The sequence below is a fragment of the Lipophrys pholis genome (genome assembly GCF_963383615.2).
Source record: "Lipophrys pholis genome assembly, chromosome: 22".
Lineage (NCBI taxonomy): Eukaryota > Metazoa > Chordata > Actinopteri > Blenniiformes > Blenniidae > Lipophrys > Lipophrys pholis.
In genome coordinates, this window is record NC_137644.1 from 3115048 (window position 1) to 3133984 (window position 18937).

At 43.7% G+C, this 18937-nt stretch overlaps 2 protein-coding genes across 2 annotated transcripts in view; both read left to right on the forward strand.

Annotated features, from left to right (window-relative positions):
* The window catches only part of abcc9 (ATP-binding cassette, sub-family C (CFTR/MRP), member 9), a gene marked incomplete at both ends in the record, with an annotated part of 69045 nt that extends 63425 nt beyond the window's left edge, over positions 1-5620 (forward strand). Inside the window, 4 exon segments of the mRNA XM_080492426.1 lie at positions 1364-1467; positions 1598-1731; positions 2632-2694; positions 5483-5620. Of these exon segments, the coding sequence (XP_080348552.1) occupies positions 1364-1467; positions 1598-1731; positions 2632-2694; positions 5483-5620 (439 nt within the window).
* Positions 5621-8780: 3160 nt separating this feature from the next.
* Positions 8781-18630, forward strand: kcnj8 (potassium inwardly rectifying channel subfamily J member 8). The gene is made up of 6 exons (XM_080491562.1): positions 8781-10303; positions 12933-13081; positions 13939-14099; positions 14174-14313; positions 14709-14925; positions 16350-18630. Exons 1-6 carry the CDS (start codon positions 9957-9959, stop codon positions 16596-16598), a joined length of 1263 nt encoding a protein of 420 aa, XP_080347688.1. The 5' UTR covers positions 8781-9956; the 3' UTR covers positions 16599-18630.
* Positions 18631-18937: the final 307 nt, after the last annotated feature.

The window sequence follows — 18937 nt, forward strand, 5'->3', positions numbered from 1 at the left end:
GCTAAAGCTAACAAACAGTTAAGAATAAAATTATTAGGTCGATTATTTACGAGTACAAGTTTGAAACTTTTACTTTTTTGGAGGAACTGAAGGTAACTAGTGGTAAGATGAGATTTGAGACAAAATTCTCGTGTCGTCTTTGAATCAGTGTGACCTGGTTCAATTGCCGACTTTGACTTTTTTTTTTTTTTTTGTTGAAATCTTTATTTTTTTGATCTGCTTTCTCCAAGGCTCAACATTTTTACTTGATCAGCGCCTATATGATTGTTATAATGTGGCTAAAAAGTTGTGCACACACTTTGGAATTCAGTGGCGTCACGAGGCCTGAAATAAAATCGTACCCCACCAAGTGTTTACATGTAGAAACGTACGGAAGAGTTTTAGGGCCACTGAAGAAAAAAAAAAAATTGGAGGCTAAAAAAAAAAAAAAAACCTTCGTGGCCTCTGAAAAGTTGAAAATCAAAGTCGAGATTTTATTTTTTTCACGGTGGAAAAAAAAAGTCGGTCCATCCACACGCCAGCGCGTGTGACTGCTTCCTCAAAATGCACATCAGGCGGTTTAATGAAGTGATGAAAAGATGCTTCAGGACAGAATCTCGCTCATAAACACGGTCAGTTATCATCAGTATCAGGACCAGAAGAGACGGAGCAGCTGCTGCCTGGTTCTGTAGATGAAGTTTGTAGAGTACGAAGGACAAAGACACGGATCCCGGCTTATTATTTAAATGTGTTCTTATTAATCAAGGAAATCCTGTGTAAAATCACGTCCATAAGCAGTAAGCAACACTAGACTGTCAGAATTAAGTGATTTAATGTGAATTCACAGGCAAATGATGAGGGATGGACAGACGTCTATCCATGAAAAAAAAAAAAAATCTTGACTTTGATTTTCAACTTTTTCTGAGGCCATGAAGGTTTTTTTTGTTTTTTTTAGCATCCGAATTATTTTTTTTCTTCAGTGGCCCTAAAACTAAGAAACGCCACTGAGCCCATATAGAAGTATTACCTGTCAATGTTCAAAGTAAATCTACAAAACGACAAAGTAACTATTACTTAAAAGTAACTATTACTTAAAAGGAACAGAAATCTTAGCACCAGAGTAAGGGGTGTGTGTGTGTGTGTGTGTGTGTGTGTGTGTGTGTGTGTGTGTGTGTGTGTGTGTGTGTGTGTGTGTGTGTGTGTGTTGTCAAATATAGATCCATTATGTCTGAATATATTTTTATAAAATACAAATTTATTTATTTATTTAGTCAATAATGGTTTCTATATGAATATTTCTATGTATTTGGATTTTATATACATTTATTATATATTTCCATCGGTGTACAAATGTGGTTGCACACTTGAATTATCACATGTTCAGGTTCAACCTGGACCCGGAGCGGATGTGCACCGACGACCGGCTGTGGGAGGCTCTGGAGATCGCCCAGCTGAAGAACATGGTGAAGACGCTGCCAGGAGGCCTCGGTAACCTTCCCTCTGCTGCCGCCGCCGCCGCCGCCACCGCCGCCGCCGCCACCGCCGCCGCCGCCGCCGCCCGTCTCCTAATGGTGAGCCGGCCACTTTGTGACCTGACGTGTGTCCGTGTGCCGTTCAGACGCCGTGGTCACTGAGGGCGGCGAGAACTTCAGCGTGGGACAGCGGCAGCTCTTCTGTTTGGCCCGAGCCTTCGTGAGGAAGAGCAGCATCCTCATCATGGACGAGGCCACGGCGTCCATCGACATGGCCACGGTGCGTCTGAGATCTCAGTCTGCAGCAACTTTTTATTTTCACAACAAATATTTATCTTCTGAGCAAAGAAACATGAATGTTAATATCCTGTGCTCTTAATCCAGATTAACATAATATGAAGACCTTAGTCAGCATTAACATATTTACAGTATTGCGTTTTCCTCCACTTTCCATAATATTTTGTTCGTTTTCCGAGGAAATTTCCCAAATCAAACTTTGACTTAAATAAAGCAGTAAAGTCACAAACGAAGTGGGAGAGTTGAGAACAATTATTATGATTTCTTTTTTTTATTATTTCAACACTTAGTTAACATATGGAAACAATCAAAAATCCATCAAGAATTTTCAATAAATTGAACAATTGTAATTTGAAGTAAAGCAAAGTAAATATTGAATTATTGATAAATTAGTGATAAAATCAGCAGTCAGACGTTTCTTAAAAATACGATAAACTGATTTTGAATATGTTCAATCAATGCTGAACAATGTCATTTTTTAGTTTAACGTAAATCAATATAACCCATAGTATTAAGTGTGATGAGACAAACCAGTCCAAACTCTGCACGTTATCCACGTTATTCCAGTCTGATAAATCATGTAATACCACTACGTACCACCAGATGGCACATTGAGTCGCCCACAGAAAGAAGCAGCAGGAGATAACGTCATCATTCAATCTCATTGTGGACTCGATCTGAACCAACAACCAAACAAAAAGAAAAACCAAACCTCTGATAGCTGCATGATAACATGACTCAACAGCTCCACCCGGTGTACAACAGAGGCATGACGTGGAGTCTGTTTCAAGCAGCCGTTGAAGCAGAGCGAATGAAGAGTTAATATGTCATTTGACCCCGATCGTCATGGTAACTCACCAATGTTTAATGTTTCTCTCCTCAGGAGAATATCCTACAGAAAGTCGTGATGACGGCGTTCGCAGACCGAACGGTCGTCACCATCGCAGTGAGTCCGTCTGCAAAACATTCAACACATGACACACGTCTGTAGTGACGTCTGTCAGGTTATAGAGGATAGATCATAGAGGATCGATCAAAGAGATAGATCATAGAGGATAGATCAAAGACGATAGATCATAGAGATAGATTATAGAGGATAGATCATAGAGAATAGATCATAGAGGATAGATCATAGAGGATAGATCAAAGACAATAGATCATAGAGATAGATTATAGAGGATAGATAATGGATGTGGTTGTTTTCACCTTTGCTCTTTGTTCTTCTATCAGGAAATGTTTCTCCTGGTCTTCTTCCTGTTCTCACTAACAACACCTTCCTCATAGATTTACTGGTTCTGCTCCCTTCCTTCTTCATGATGCAGTTTTCTCTTCATTCTTTCCCTCGTTACCCTTTTTTCTTACTAATTAAACCTGAATTCTCTTTTTCCCTTTGCTGCTTCTCCCTCTGTCCTTCATGTCTCCTCTCCTCTGTCTTTCATGTTTCCTCTCCTCTGTCCTTTATGTTTCCTCTCCTCTGTCCTTCATGTTTCCTCTCCTCTATCATCATGTTTCCTCTCCTCTGTCCTTCATGTTTCCTCTCCTCTGTCCTTCATGTTTCCTCTCCTCTATCATCATGTTTCCTCTCCTCTATGCTTTGTGTTTCCTCTCCTCTATGCTTTGTGTTTCCTCTCCTCTATGCTTTGTGTTTCTTCTCCTCTATCCTTTGTGTTTCCTCTCCTCTATCATCATGTTTCTTCTCCTCTATCCTTTGTGTTTCCTCTCCTCTATCATCATGTTTCATCTCCTCTGTCCTTCATGTTTCCTCTCCTCTATCGTCATGTTTCCCCTCCTCTATCCTTCATGTTTCCTCTCCTCTATCGTCATGTTTCCTCTTCTCTGTCGTTCTTCATCCTTCGCTCTCTCAGCATCGAGTGTCCTCTATCCTGGACGCCGATCAGGTTCTGGTCTTCTCCTCTGGGATCTTGGTGGAAAGTGACTCAGGTCCAAACCTGCTGACTCAGCCGGAGAGTCTCTTCAGTGTGCTAGTCAGGACTCACAAGTAGACCTGGGTCGGCTCAGCCCGCCTCACTCTCTCTCTCTCTCTCTCTCTCTCTCTCTCTCTCTCTCTCTATGTCTCTCTGTCACTTTTTCTCTATCTGTCTCTCTCTCTCTATGTCTCTGTCTCTCTCTGTCTCTATGTCTCTCTCTCTCTCTCTCTCTCTCTCTCTCTCTCTCTCTCTCTCTCTCTCTCTCTCTCTCTCTCTGGGTCTGGGTCTGGGTCTGGGTCTGCTGAGCTTTACAGCCACTGACAGTCGGTTGGTACCAAAATTAAACTCCTGCACGCTCTTTATCCAGAGACCTCATGTGCTTGCAGTGTAATCTGATTACAGTTTGCAGTGTTGTGACGTTTCTTTCACTCACTGGTAAATCATGAAGAGCAAAAAAATAAATAAATTATCAGGTAAAAGTTTATGTAAATCTTACAAGCAGCCAAACGACTGAAAAAAGTGCAACTTATAGTCTGTGGAATACGGTAATGTGAAGTCAAGGTGGAGTTAAGTTACTTTAGTTACCTGCTGAAGTGAGTAACCTTCTTTTCAAACTAAAACGTCCTGTGGTCTTCTTATTCTTAACGTTTAGCTTTTCCACTGATTGTATCGTCCAGCGCTTTAAGGCGAGCACCGCCAGCAGAACAGGACTCGCAGTAGTGCTCCTACCAGTTACTAGTTACTAGTTACTAGTTAAGCTGTGATGACTTAAATCTCCAAACTTGTTGTAAATTGGTATTTTTCTCCTTTATCAAAGTTACCATAACTTGTTTTGCTTCAAATCTTTCGAGTTTATTTAGGAAATAATATCCAGACGCTGTTTCTTTTAAAACAGGAAGCAGAAGAGCCGTTTCCTCTCGGATCAAAACCTTTTCACTTCCTCATATCTCTGGAAAAGCTGAAGATCGCTGAGTTTAACATCAAAGTTTCCTCAGTATAGAACTGGGTAACAGCACCACCTAGAGTGAAGCGAGGGATTTATTTAAAACTTGTCATCATAGCTGTAGATTGTAAAACAACCACTATAACTAAAACACACTGAAACCAATTGTCTCAATAATCCAGTTTTCTGCTCTTTGTATCTCTAGAAAACCTGAGAAAACTTTAATCGCTCAGAATGTTTTTAATTAAAAACCATAAAATACAGAAAACAAAAACATCATTAAAGTAAATGTTCTTATTTTGAGTGTCGCTCATAATAGATGATGGAAAAACTGTATTTTCTGGACAATAAGCTCCACATAATTTATGTTTTGTTGTTGTTTGATCTTCCATGTGACTTGGATACTGAATTATTCTGGTAAATACCACCTGTGGCCACTAGATGTCACTGTGTGACCACAGAAAATCCTCCATTACGGCTGGATTTGACTGACGGAGCCAGAAAAGTGTTTCCAAAAGAAAATGCTAGTGATAAAATGTGGAGCAGGAACCAGGAGAAGCTGATAGAGTTTATAGTGAGAAACCTGTTAAAGAAACCGTGAGTGTGATCAACATTCACATCTGGAGAATAAATAGAACTCGACGTGTTTTTTTCCTCTGGGTGACATTTTGTCAAACAGATGGAACTTCTAGTCCAGAAACTACGGTAGTTTCTTGCATGAACGTTTACTAAAGTGAGTGGGAAGAATAAAAGGCTGCATGTGGCTGGGAGACGATGTCCTGTGGGACGAGCATGAAGGACAGGTGTTGAGGTGAAGCTTTCTGAGTCGCTGGGCAGGTTGTTGACTGTTGGTGTCGCCGCAGCACCGCGTCCACACCATCCTGACCGCCGACCTCGTCATCGTGATGAAGAGGGGCAAGATCCTGGAGTACGACAAGCCGGAGACGCTGCTGGAGCAGGAGGACGGCATGTTCGCCTCCTTCGTCAAAGCCGACATGTAGACACGTCCTACTCTGTGGAGCGTGGGCGAGGGGGGCGGGGCTTCAGACGGCCGGCGAAGCTCCTCGGACGAAGCTCCTCTCCGTGGAGCCAAAACCTTTGGTACTTGAAACAGCCGGCGACGTCCCGCCTCTTCACGTCCTCACGTCTTTGTTCTGCCTTTTAACTCTTTGTTCTGCTCTTGGGAGGTTTTAATCCCGCTTCTGTACCACGAACTCGGTCCGAGCAGGTTTTTTTTTTTCTCCGTTACTCTTCAAAACTCGGTAATCCGAGTTAATCAGGAAGTATGAAGAGCAAACGTTTTCTAAGTCAGCCGTCGCGTCTTGTGATCCCAGCCTCACTTCTCTCGTGGATCATGGAGCTTTTTGTCTTCACCTCTGATTCCTTAACACGTTGAACTTTGACAGTTTGGTGTCTTCGTGTCTTCGTGTCTTTGTCCACACACAATAAAAAGACATGAGATGTGAACCGGTGGAAATCAGTGAGCAAACACCGACTTCTGTCCATTTCACAAAAACAACCTTTTGGTCCTGAAGCTGGAAACATGAAAGCTAAAGTGGGAGTCTTAAAAAAGACTTTAATCAGCAGACGTGATGTCCAGCGGGAACTTGTCCACACAGAAAAGACAGACGGCTTTAAAGCCTTGAAATGAAAATGTCTCGCCGAGAACTCCTCCTTTCTGTATCTTGGGAGCTCTTAATGGTGCTGCTCAGAGATCCGTCCAGCACCTTCAGGAATAATAGAAACTCCTCTGTTTCCCACTGAAAACCAGATCCAGTCGGCTCATTTCCGTGCAGCCAAAGCAAAAAGTCTTAATAATCCACCGTGAATTCAAATAATCCACCCTGTTGTGACACATCTGAGATTTCCAACGGTTTCACTTTAAAAGCTTTGAAATATTCTGCAATAAGAGTCACGAGAGTTTTTTTCAGTGATGACTCTGTAAGGGCTTCATCGTCTGTTAATGTGTGTTCAGCTCTGATAATCTGCAATAATCCCAAGTGAATATCCGCGTCTTCCTCACACCGAGAGGTTTTGAACATTTTCTCCGCCAGGAGCTCGAGGAAACGACGGAAAAGCGACTGTTTGCAATTTATTTACATTTTGGACTAAAGAAAAGAGGCGCTGGGTTTTCAGACGTCACACTAATGAGAAGGATTAAGACTGAAGATGTCCCAGATTAGGATTAAAGAGTGGAGTGGTGTTTCTCGATTCGATCATCAGCCGGCCGGACTCTGGCTGGACGGCGGCCGGACTCAGCAGGAGGTCCTCGGCTCCACCTGCTGCTGTTTTAATCTGAGATCAATCAAATTTGTGTAAAAAGAAAAACTGCAGCTCATTTGGAGCATTTTATCATTTTAATCTGATTAGTCTTCTTTAGTTTTTCATTTTCCTGCATGCTCACTTTAATTCACATTTCTATTGTTTGAGGTTTAATCCCAATGATTTCACATCTTCAATCTCTTAATTTAAACGTCAAGTTTGCAACTTTAATGTGGATAATGTGACTTTAATTGTTGAATTTAAAAGACAGTTAATCGCAATTTCACGATTTTAATCCTTTAAAGGCTCAATATTCTGTTAAATCCACTTCCTAAAGGTTCTCCAGCAGTACTAATCGTCCCCATACCTGGACTGACGTCCCAGAAGTGAAGACAGTCTGTCCTCTCTCTCCCTGGCTTGTTTCAGGTTTTAAAAAGTGTGTTGCTCCAACCAGCCAATCAGGAATCAAACCCTATATAGTGTCATCGGGGGTTTAGCCAATCCCAATCAAGGTAGGCCCTCCCTTTGACTCCTCCCACAATTAGGCAGCTCTGCTCTGGCACATGGCGCCACGAGAGGAAGTACTTCCTCCTCTTCCCAAGATGGGCATGTGTGGGCGGAGCCAGTCCAGCTCACACAGACACAGCAGATTCTGAATGCAGCTCCTATGATCCAATATTCAAATGAGGAAAATCAAGGAGGAGCTAGAGACTTAGAATACTGAAGGTTTCTGGAGCGACCAGAGCAGGAGGAGGAGTTAAATGATGAAATGACTCTTTAAAGTTACACCTGATGTTTTCTACTATATGATAATCTGTCTTTAATCTCCGGTTTTAAGAGTTTGACTTTAAATGGGAAATATTGGGCGTAAAACTTTTTATTTTTTTATTTTTCATGTAATCCCACTTTTTCTTTACTTTAAATTCAAACTTTCCACTTAAACAGTTTCCTGTGAATCTCGATGTGTAAATCTTCACCTCACGTTGTTGTTTATCAGTGAAAAAGTGATTTCTGAAGTAATAATCTGGTATTTTCTGCTTCTTATCAACAGATTACTTCAGATTTCTACTCTGCGTACTTAGTTACATGTTCGGAGTAGATTCTACCGTCCGTCTCTCTGCTGCTGCCGCCGTCGTTTTTATGACTTTAGAAGAGATTTTCCCAGTCGATCTGCCCACGGAAACACAAACACTTTTAGAGAAACATCTTCTGAAAGTGTTTCTGTCTAAATTCTTAGATCAGACGTGTTTTTTCTTGAATTTGCGTTCTGGAGTGTGCTGCAGTTCTACAACTCGCACAAGTTTTCGACTACGTGACGGTTTTCGGGTTAACGTGCGCTCTCCGAGAGTTTCCACGATAATGCTGATTCCAGCAGCGACGAGGCGGCGAGCGCTCCGATTTAATGTCTCCTTACGTTACTGTCGTTATGGTCTCTACTGTCACAGTGCTCCCCCCGGTGGACGGATCAGGAACAGCAGGAACTTTAGTTTCCAGTTTTGTAATTTCTACACTTCGCACTGCAGCCGGATTGAAGCACACACACACGCACGCACACACACACACACACACACACACACACACACACACACACACACACACACACACACACACACACACACACACACACACACACACACACACACACTTTGTTGGGTCTGTTACACGTTACTATTTACAGTATTATTTTTAGTCTGACTGACGGTAGATTTACAGGTCATGTTGTGTGCCTCCTTTTTTACACTTGAATGACAATAAAATGATTTTGAGTGAAACTTTTGAGGCTCTTTGTCTTTCAATCCGCAGCACAATGTTAAATCTTGCTCAATGGCGCCGCCTGGTGGCTGCATGAGGAATTATTAAAACAAATGATTCAAACAGGTGATTTGTTTTTTAATTGTCACTTTAATTCAAACACATGATTTAATGTAACTGGTGAAACAAACTGCTGTCAATGATTTTATCTTTGAAATTATTCTAAAAGTTTCTATAAGAAAGCTGAAAATAAAGATTTTATATGAAAAAATACTTTATTCTGATTTTTTTTTTAAAATGTAAAATGATATCAACCCTCTTTAATAATTAATTGTTTTAAAGTTGAATGAGCTCAAAGTTTGAACGATTAGATGTACAACTGATCGTCAATATGATGGATTATTTGTTTATTGATTAAATTCAAAGTTTTGCACAAATATTTGATCGAACGTTCAACTCTTCTCATTCATTGGTTTTAATTGTATTTGATGCAGAAATATTGATTTCACATGTCACATTACCGTCACGATCAACGTCTTTCTGGGTTTCTGTGAAAAACTGAATTCTCTCATTAGAGGCTTTACTGGATTATAATATTTAACATATTGTATTCTGCACTTCGTCACACAGTGTCCCATTGTTTTTACATTTTCACTTTTGGCCCCAAATTTCGTATATTTGTTTCTTTGAAAACGTAAATCCGTGTTGGGAAACTTCCCATGTGTCTCTGTGTTTGTGTCTTGGTGTCCTGGTTGTGTCTCCAGTCACTGCTCACTGTTGCTTTGGGAAGAACAGGAATAAATACAGACGTTAAAACACAACTTGTGCCCACTGGAGTCTGTTTTAGGCGCGTGACGCGTTAATGAACCTGCGACATAAAAGATCGAATTCGCTTCTAAAATGGCAAAAAAAACATGGACGTTTGTCAGTTTTTACGAAATGAAGTTGGAACTGTGAGTTTGTCCAACTTTGAATTGAGGAAACTTCTTTACGCGACATGTCCAGCGCTGCTCTGCGTGTTTGGAAGGACTTTCGTTTGGGTTACGCGCATTGGACTGGTTGTTTTGTGGACTGGCACTGGGCTCGGCGCGTCCTGGTGGCACAGGAGCAGCCCGGGCTGAGCGGAGGAGGAAGAGGAGGAGGAGGAGGAGGAGGAGGAGGCGCGCCGCCTTCACTCCCGAAACATCCCCGAAGGTCGACGGAACGGAAGCCACTCGGAGCCGTGCGTCTTTACGCGTCTTCTTCAGCCGGACATGCGGTGCCCGTGCGTAAAGACGCACTGAAACCGGGTTCCGAACAAGTCGATCTGCTGCTTCTCGTAAGATGTTGCCAAGAAAAAGCATCATCCCGGAGGAGTACGGGCTGCCCGGACTCGCCTCCCGCATGCCCCGCAAGCCGGTGTTCAGGGACCGAGTCAACAAGGCGCGCTTCATCGCCAAGAACGGCTCGTGCAACCTGGCGCACAAGAACATCCGCGAGCAGGGCCGCTTCCTGCAGGACGTCTTCACCACGCTGGTGGACCTGAAGTGGCGCTTCACCCTCGTCATCTTCACCACCACCTTCGTCAGCAGCTGGCTGCTCTTCGCCATGAGCTGGTGGCTCGTGGCTTTTGCGCACGGAGACTTGGACCCTCACCGCCAGACCGACAGCTACTGCGTCACCGACGTCAAGTAAGAGACCGGGCGGGGGCGTGAAGTGCGTTACAGACGGTAATCTGCTTATTTCCAAACTCCTGTTTCCCCTCCCGCTGTTCCTCCTCGGAGTGAGGAAGAGGAGGGAGCGTGGGAAACACTCCTGCTCTCAGATGCACCTCCCTCTGAGCCCCGCTCCCCTCACTCCTCTCATTCTGACATACGTGCTGGAAAGTAACGGAGTACTTTTACTCCACCACTTTCTCCAGCACGACGCAGGAAGTCAAACTGGGTTTTTTCTTCTTTATCTCTCGGTTTTCATCTGAGGACTCTGTTGTACACTTTAATGATAATAATATGATAATGATCAATAATATCTGATCCAGACATCAGAATCACGGTCACACAGAAACAGATGATGGATGGATGGATGGATGGATGGATGGATGGATGGATGGATGGATGAATCCTCACTTCTAGAATCAGAAGAAACACAAAATTTTGTTTTTTTAAAAAACATCCAGAGCTTGAAGCGGTGCCGGTCCTCCTCTTGGTGACCTGCTGTCTGTCTCTCATACAAATATGGACAAAAACATAGTATTCAGTGGTGTGTACAGACATTTTGTACTGCATTTTTTAATTTTGTACTGCAGTACATGTATTGGGTCTAATTAAAGGTGAAATTGTGAAAAAGAAGCTGCAGTGAATCCATTTGAAAAGTGACCCAGAGGAACCCGGGGTCATGTAGGAATGGACGGGACAGGAACCTGCTGCAGTTTGCTGAAAACTATTTGAATTTTTAGGAAATGTTCTGCCTGTACAGTAATATAACGATTTAAGTGTGTAATTGTGAACATTTTTGATGATGTTGTTGAGGATCACGTCAATATGGGCCACAGACAGTACAGTGTACACTATTTTTAAAAATGAGCATAAGCTGCACCAACCGTATTTAAAAAGAAAAATATATATTTGTACATATACAGTATAGAGAGAGAGAGAGAGGGCAAGTAAATCACGGCAAAAATACACAAACTCTGAGGGTTTTATCTCATAAAGTATTTGCTGATTGTGATTGTGAGGAGAGGAGATTTTCCTCTGAGGACGACTGGTCGGCCCCGGAGGGCAGAGTTACGTGATGCACCTGAACGCATCACCATGTATTGTTGGTATGAAGCTGGTTTACCAGTAAGAATCCTCCAATCAGCCTCGTTGTTTAAGCCGCCGGGTTCAAAGTGTGAAAAAAGTAGCGGCTGACAGTCCGGACATTAGGAAAAGTTCCGTTACGCGCCGTACGCTAGGAAAAAGTCTTGGTGCGCTGAGGGGTCACGTTTAAAAAGTGGCGGTACTGCGTACCGGCGCATACTGGCCCACTTAAAGCCCTGATTACATCAATTAAAAACCCAAGTGGACTTTAAATCTTACCTTTACCTTTAGCAGAGTAACAGAGAGAGGTTTACTGAGTAACTTCCATAAAGTATTTTTTGTAAAGTACTTTTTTAACATTTGCTGCTCGAACAAGTTACTAAAATTACTAATTGATCACAGGTAAAGTTTACGTCATGTAAACGTTTTAGAGTAATTTTGTAATTATTCAAAATTAAAAAAAGTTTTTATTTAATTTGAATCTTTTACTCAGATTATTGTAGTTCCTATTAGCATTAGCATTAGCATGAGCTGTCAGCAATGTGTGAGGAGGAAGATGCTCTATAATCTGGATGTTAGATGAGGAAAATGCTCTTTAATCTAATATTAGAGGAGGAAGATGCTCTACAATCTAATGTTAGAGGAGGAATATGCTCTATAATCTGATGTTAGAGGGGAGATGCTCTATAATCCGCTGTTAGGGGATGCTCTATGATGTGATGTTAGAGGGGATGCTCTATAATCTATATGCTAGATGAGGAAGATGCTCTATAATCTGATGTTAGAGGAGGATATGCTCTATAATGTGATGTTAGAGGCGGAATATGCTCTATAATCTGATGTTGGGGGAGATGCTCTATAATCAGAAGTTTAAAGGGGAGGTGCTCTATAATGTGATGTTAGAGAGGGATATGCTCTATAATCTGATGTTAGAGGAGGAAGATGCTCTATAATCTGATGTTGGGGAGATGCTCTATAATCAGAAGTTTAAAGGGGAGGTGCTCTATAATGTGATGTTAGAGGCGGAATATGCTCTATAATCTGATGTTGGGGGAGATGCTCTATAATCAGAAGTTTAAAGGGGAGGTGCTCTATAATGTGATGTTAGAGAGGGATATGCTCTATAATCTGATGTTAGAGGAGGAAGATGCTCTATAATCTGGATTTTATCTGAAGTAATAACCATTAAACCAAATGCTTCAGCTAATGCTAATGCTAATGCTAACCGCTGCTACAGGAACCAGCCTTGAAACGTGTTCAGGAATGATGAACTTTTCCGTTAATGCCGATTATTTCTGGGTGTATTGTAATCAGTTACTTTCATGGTAATCAGTTACTTTCATGGTAATCAGTTACATTCATGGTAATCAGTTACTTTTCTGGTAATCAGTTACTTTCATGGTAATCAGTTACTTTCCTGGTAATCAGTTACTTTGACGTTACAGAGAGTCAAGAGTTCCTCAGGAATCCTCCCAGACTGGACGGACTGAGTCCAGCCTGAAGCTGCTGCTTCTCTCCACAGGTCCTTCACCTCGGCCTTCCTCTTCTCCATCGAGGTCCAGGTCACCATCGGCTTTGGAGGTCGGATGATCACTGAGCAGTGTCCGGCCGCCATCACCGTCCTCATCCTGCAGAACATCGTGGGCCTCATCATCAACGCCGTCATGCTCGGTAATCCTCTCGTAAAACCAAATCGATTGGGCGGTTTCTCTCAAAGTTTGAAAATCTCTCAAAGTCATTGAAGGTCATTTAAAGTCTTGAAAACTTGCTGAAAGTCTGTAAAAGTTTATTTTTAAGGGTTTTAAAGCTCTGGAAAGTCTTTACTTTATGTAGAACCTTGGAGATTTCTGAAAGTCCTTTAAAGTTCCTGAGCTTTTGAACCTTAAAGATCCTCCACAGATTCCTGAACCACATTGTGAGTTTTTGAAAGTCTTAGTTGAACATTGAATCGCTCTGAGGATTCCTGAACAGTTTTGAAGGTCCCATGGAATCTTGGAAGGTTCTTGAAAGCTTAAATGTTGTTAGAGAATGTTGTTATTCTTAACGTGACGGACAGTCGCTCAGTTTTCTAAGGTCCTTGGAATTGTGTCTCTGAAGGTTCACTAAAGGAATTTGACTTTGACCTCCAGGAGAATTGAGCAGTCATGAGGAACTTAAAGAAAGTTCCTGAAATCTTTGAAATCCTTTGAAACTAATTCAAGTTTTTGACAATCTCTAACGGTCCAGTTCGTAGGTTGTCTGTAATACCGTGTTTCTCCACTGGGTGGTAGCAGAGAGTCGCCGTACTCCAGAAGTTCCCAGTGGCGTCAGACTCTGACGCTTCTTCTTTTCTTGGGCTGAAGGCCGGAGGAGACTGACTCACTGAGTCCTCCTGTGGTACAAGCTGGTATTACAAGAAGGATCCGGCTTCAGTAGAAGCTTCTGCTACAATCTGAGGATGTTTCGAGTTTGTCTTTTCCTGAAGATTCTGCCTCATAGGGAGAAACGTCCGTATCGGAAGTGAAAATGTAAAAGTAGTTTCTACTCAGGTTGCATCTTCATGAAGACGGCTCAGTCCAACCGTCGTGCAGAAACGCTGATCTTCAGCCGCCACGCTGTGATCGTCGTCAGGAACAACCGGCTGTGCTTCATGATCCGGATCGGCGACCTGAGGAAGAGCATGATCATCGGAGCGACGGTCAGGTTACAGGTGGGCTCCCGGTTCTCGGACCTCTGGTGTTTCCTCTTGCCTCCACGTCACTGAGCGCTGCTCGGCCCCTGCAGGTGGTGAGGAAGACGACCACGCCGGAGGGCGAGGTGATTCCCATCCATCAGATCGACGTGCAGACAGAGAGCGCCGTGGCCAGCAACAGCCTCTTCCTCCTGGCGCCGCTCATCATCTGCCACATTATCGACAAAAACAGGTTTGAACGCCTCGTTTGAACGATTCTGCTCCCGTTTCCCTCCAACAGGCCGAGAAACGACTCCGGGATCTGCTCAAGTTTGACTTTACCTGCAAGAAACACGTGAGATACACTGGTGAAGTCCAGTGTTCACAGTGGGACCGGCCTCCACTGGGGGGCGCCAGACACACTCAGGCTGGAGGTCTTGTCCCAGCCGGTTTTAGGAGAAAACAAATGTCAGTAAAAAGTCTTAAAACCACACAAGAAGCTCAAACTAGCAAACACGGAAAGTTTCCTTCTGGTGCCACAAGTCGACCAAATACTTGGAAAAATAAATATTTATTTAGATTAACCTTTGACCCCATGTCGAGGGGCAGGATGTTCGTACTTGACGGCCCTGTTCCTCCCGCCCTCAGTCCGCTGTACGACCTGTCCGCCATGGAGCTGCAGTGCAGCGACCTGGAGGTCATCGTCATCCTGGAGGGCGTCGTGGAGACCACCGGGATCACCACGCAGGCCCGCACCTCCTACGTGTCGGAGGAGATCCAGTGGGGTCACCGCTTCGTCCCCATAGTGACGGAGGAGGAGGGCGTCTACTCCGTCGACTACTCCAAGTTCGGCAACACCGTCAAGGTGAAGGTCAAAAGAAGGGCTCGGATTATTGGAACACCACAGACCATCACTTTATACTTTTCAACTTATCGTAGTCGGATACTTTAGTTCCATGACTCGTTGCTTCGGGACAGAAAAAGCATATCGAAGTTTCCACGCTCAGATAACCAAGGTTACGGAGAAATATCACAAGGTTTTCTTTAGTCCTGACTAGGGATGGGAATCGAAAACCGGTTCCGACTGAGAACCGGTTCCGATTGATCAATTCCATCGGAATCGAACACCTTATATGTGTTCGATTCTTCTTAACGATTAATTTCCAGCACGACGTCAAGTCGCGTTGCGGTACGTTGCATGACGTCACACACTGCGACGCAGAACCTCCTTCAACCAGGAGAAAACATGGAGGAAGAAGGTCTAAAGTGGGAGACGATAAACGACAAAATAATAGGATACAGTAATACATGTTCACTCACCGCGTCCTGAATCCACAGAGTCCACAGCCTCTCGCCTCACAGCCACAAGGTCCAAGTTAAAAAAAAAAGGTCTCGGTGCAAATCCCGGCAGGAGCCTTTCTGTGTGGAGTTTTCATGTTCTCTCCGTGTTCTCTCCTACTAATGAGGAACTTTTAATAAATGAACTCTGCCGTCAGTCTGTCCCGTGTAGTGAAGGTCTGCTCCGAGCCGACAGCGTAGACATATGCTAGTAGATCTTTATAATTGTGTGAGCCTCTAGTTTTCACACCATACAGTCTAAACGATCTACTAGAGTATGTCTACTGTGTAGACATACACAATCTAGTAGAGGTCTACTACTGTATGTCTATGTATTAGATCATTCTGTGTTGAATATCCCCTCAAAAAAAGCACCAACACAATATGAAAACTCAGCATTCCCTGCAGACCGAGAGAGAACGTTCCTCCTCGTATGTCACTTCCTCATTCCTCTCCAGGCTCCGCCTCCCAGAGAGGGTTGACTTGTCAACAGCACAAAATTTGAAAAAGTGTAAATTCCAGGGGGCGATGAAGGCAAATACACATTTGACTGTTGTTTTTTAAGGGAAAAATTATAATTCAAGTTTCATGTTTGGAAAAAATAAAATTGTTCCATTTGGTGCAGAAGATTGTGTAAAACTGCTTTTTTTCCTCTCAAAAAAATACTCAGGAATTGTTAGAAGAATTGATAAAATCTTAAAAATCTTAAAAAAATAATAATAATAATAATAATAAAAATCGATAAGAGAATTGATAAAGAATCGAATCGTTAAACAGAATCGAAAATGGAATCGGAATCGGAAAAATCTTATCAATTCCCATCCCTAGTCCTGCTTGATTCTTCCTGTGACGTCAAGGCCAAAACCAGTTTCAGGTGTTTGGTCACTTCGGCTTCGCGTCTTTGTTTGGGTTGGAGAGCGTAACTCTGAGTGCTGCTGTGTTCTGTGGAAGGTGGCGACGCCGCGCTGCAGCGCTCGCGAGCTGGACGAGAAGCCGTCCATCCTGATCCAGACGCTGCAGAAGAGCGAGCTGTCGCACCAGAACTCGCTGAGGAAACGCAACTCCATGAGGCGCAACAACTCCATGCGTAAAGGCGGCGGCAGCGGCAGCCTGCGCCGGAACAACTCTGGCCTCCTCTCGCCCAAAGTGCAGTTCTTCTCCTCGAGCGATGGCAGCCAGAGCCTCAACGCCGTCTCCTGACACCAGGCCTCGCTGCTGCTGCTGCTGCTGCTGGCGGCCAGGACGATCGGGGGCGTCGCCACACCCGTTTCCATGATGGGACTCCTTCAGCTCGCTGCCCTAGCCAGACTCCTGACTTCCTGTCCAGACTCCTGACTTCCTGTCCAGACTCCCTATCCAGACCCCTGACACCTGGTCCAGACCCCTGACACCTGTTCCAGACCCCTGACACCTGGTCCAGACTCCTGACACCTGGTCCAGACTCCAGACTTCCTGTCCAGACTTCCTGTCCAGACTCCCGACTTCCTGTCCAGATTTCCTGTCCAGACTTCCTGTCCAGACTCCTGACTTTCTGTCCAGACTTCCTGTCCAGACTCCAGACTTCCTGTCCAGACTCCTGACTTCCTGTCCAGACTCCAGACTTCCTGTCCAGACTTCCTGTCCAGACTCCTGACTTCCTGTCCAGACTTCCTGTCCACACTCCAGACTTCCTGTCCAGACTCCTGACTTCCTGTCCAGACTCCAGACTTCCTGTCCAGACTTCCTGTCCAGACTCCTGACTTTTTGTCCAGACTTCCTGTCCAGACTCCTGACACCTGGTCCAGACTCCTGACTTCCTGTCCAGACTCAAGACTTCCTGTCCAGACTCCTGACTTCCTGTCTAGACTCTTGACTTCCTGCCCAGACTCCTGACTTCCTGCCCAGACTTCCTGTCCAGACTCCAGACTTCCTGCCCAGACTCTTGACTTCCGGCCCAGACTCCTGACTTTCTGTCCAGACTCCTGACTTCCTGTCCAGACTGCCGACTTCCTGTCCAGACTTCCTGTCCAGACTCCAGACTTCCTGTCCAGACCCCTGACTTCCTGTCCAGACTTCCTGTCCAGACTCCTGACTTCCTGTCCAGACTCCAGACTTCCTGTCCAGACTTCCTGTCCAGACTCCTGACTTCCTGTCCAGACTTCCTGTCCAGACTCCTGACTTCCTGTCCAGACTCCAGACTTCCTGTCCAGACTCCTGACTTCCTGTCCAGACTCCAGACTTCCTGTCCAGACCCCTGACTTCCTGTCCAGACTTCCTGTCCAGACTCCTGACTTCCTGTCCAGACTCCAGACTTCCTGTCCAGACTTCCTGTCCAGAATCCTGACTTCCTGTCCAGACTTCCTGTCCAGACTCCAGACTTCCTGTCCAGACTCCTGACTTCCTGTCCAGACTCCTGACTTCCTGTCCAGACTCCAGACTTCCTGTCCAGACTTCCTGTCCAGACTCCTGACGCTACACTTTTACTGCTGATGTTGATTGTTGTGTGATTAAAGTCTGACATCCTTCAGTGGATGAACCATAGAACAGCATTTCTCCTCCCTCACAAAATCATACAAAGTGAATTTATAAAAAAGGCAACCACACAAAATACCTCTGAAATTAAAAAAAGAAAATCCACATAGGTTTATCTTGACACAACAAAGTTTGCAATCGTCTGTTTCCCACCCTCACAAAGTCACACAAATCCAAAGCTGCTGCTTCATTTAACTTTCGAGATCTAAGATGCAGAACGAATAACACAACTTCAATTCTTCTCAGTAAATCTGTGGGAAATAACAAAATTCCTTTAAAAGGTAAACTTCAACCATTTCTCTTCCCAAAAAAGCCTCATTAAACTAAATTAAATGCCATTTTTCTACATAGCAGCTGCAGTTCCATGTTTGTCCACTAGAGCATGCACTTTTAAGTACGATGATAAAACATGTCACAACACTGAAGTCCAGAAGTGACCAGCAGATGGCAGTATTACTCAGAGGCCCCAAAGCTGCAGCACGAAAGGTGTAGATTTCATTTCTCATTTTAATACCGAACTTGAAGAGCACTTTACGTCGTGAAACCTCGAATTTTGATGTTTTCTATTCAACACACAGAAAAATACATATATCTATCAATTTAAAAGAAAGACTGTGGATTTGATAATGTCACATTAAACTTTTGTTTGACCATGTTTGCTAATGTCTGTGTTTCTTCCACTTTCTTGTAAAGTTGCAATAAACAGTTGTAGTTTCTGTACAATCTTCTAAATCCGTTATTCCTGAACTTCCAGCATCTTAAACCTCGGGGTTGTGTCGCTTCGGCTTCCAGGTTCAAACTTTCATTCACCAGCCCCCCCCCCCCCCCCCATTTAGACTTTCCTCGGGTAATCATTAGTTGAAGTCAATTATATTGAATTATTCAAGTTGTTGAATAAATAGATAAATAAACTTAACTGGCTGTTTGAACTTCAAACGTGAAAATGTTAAAAAGAAAATAATTATTTTTATAAATTCATACCAAGTAGTTGTTTCGAACTTTGCCCTTCGAATATAACTTGAAAATAG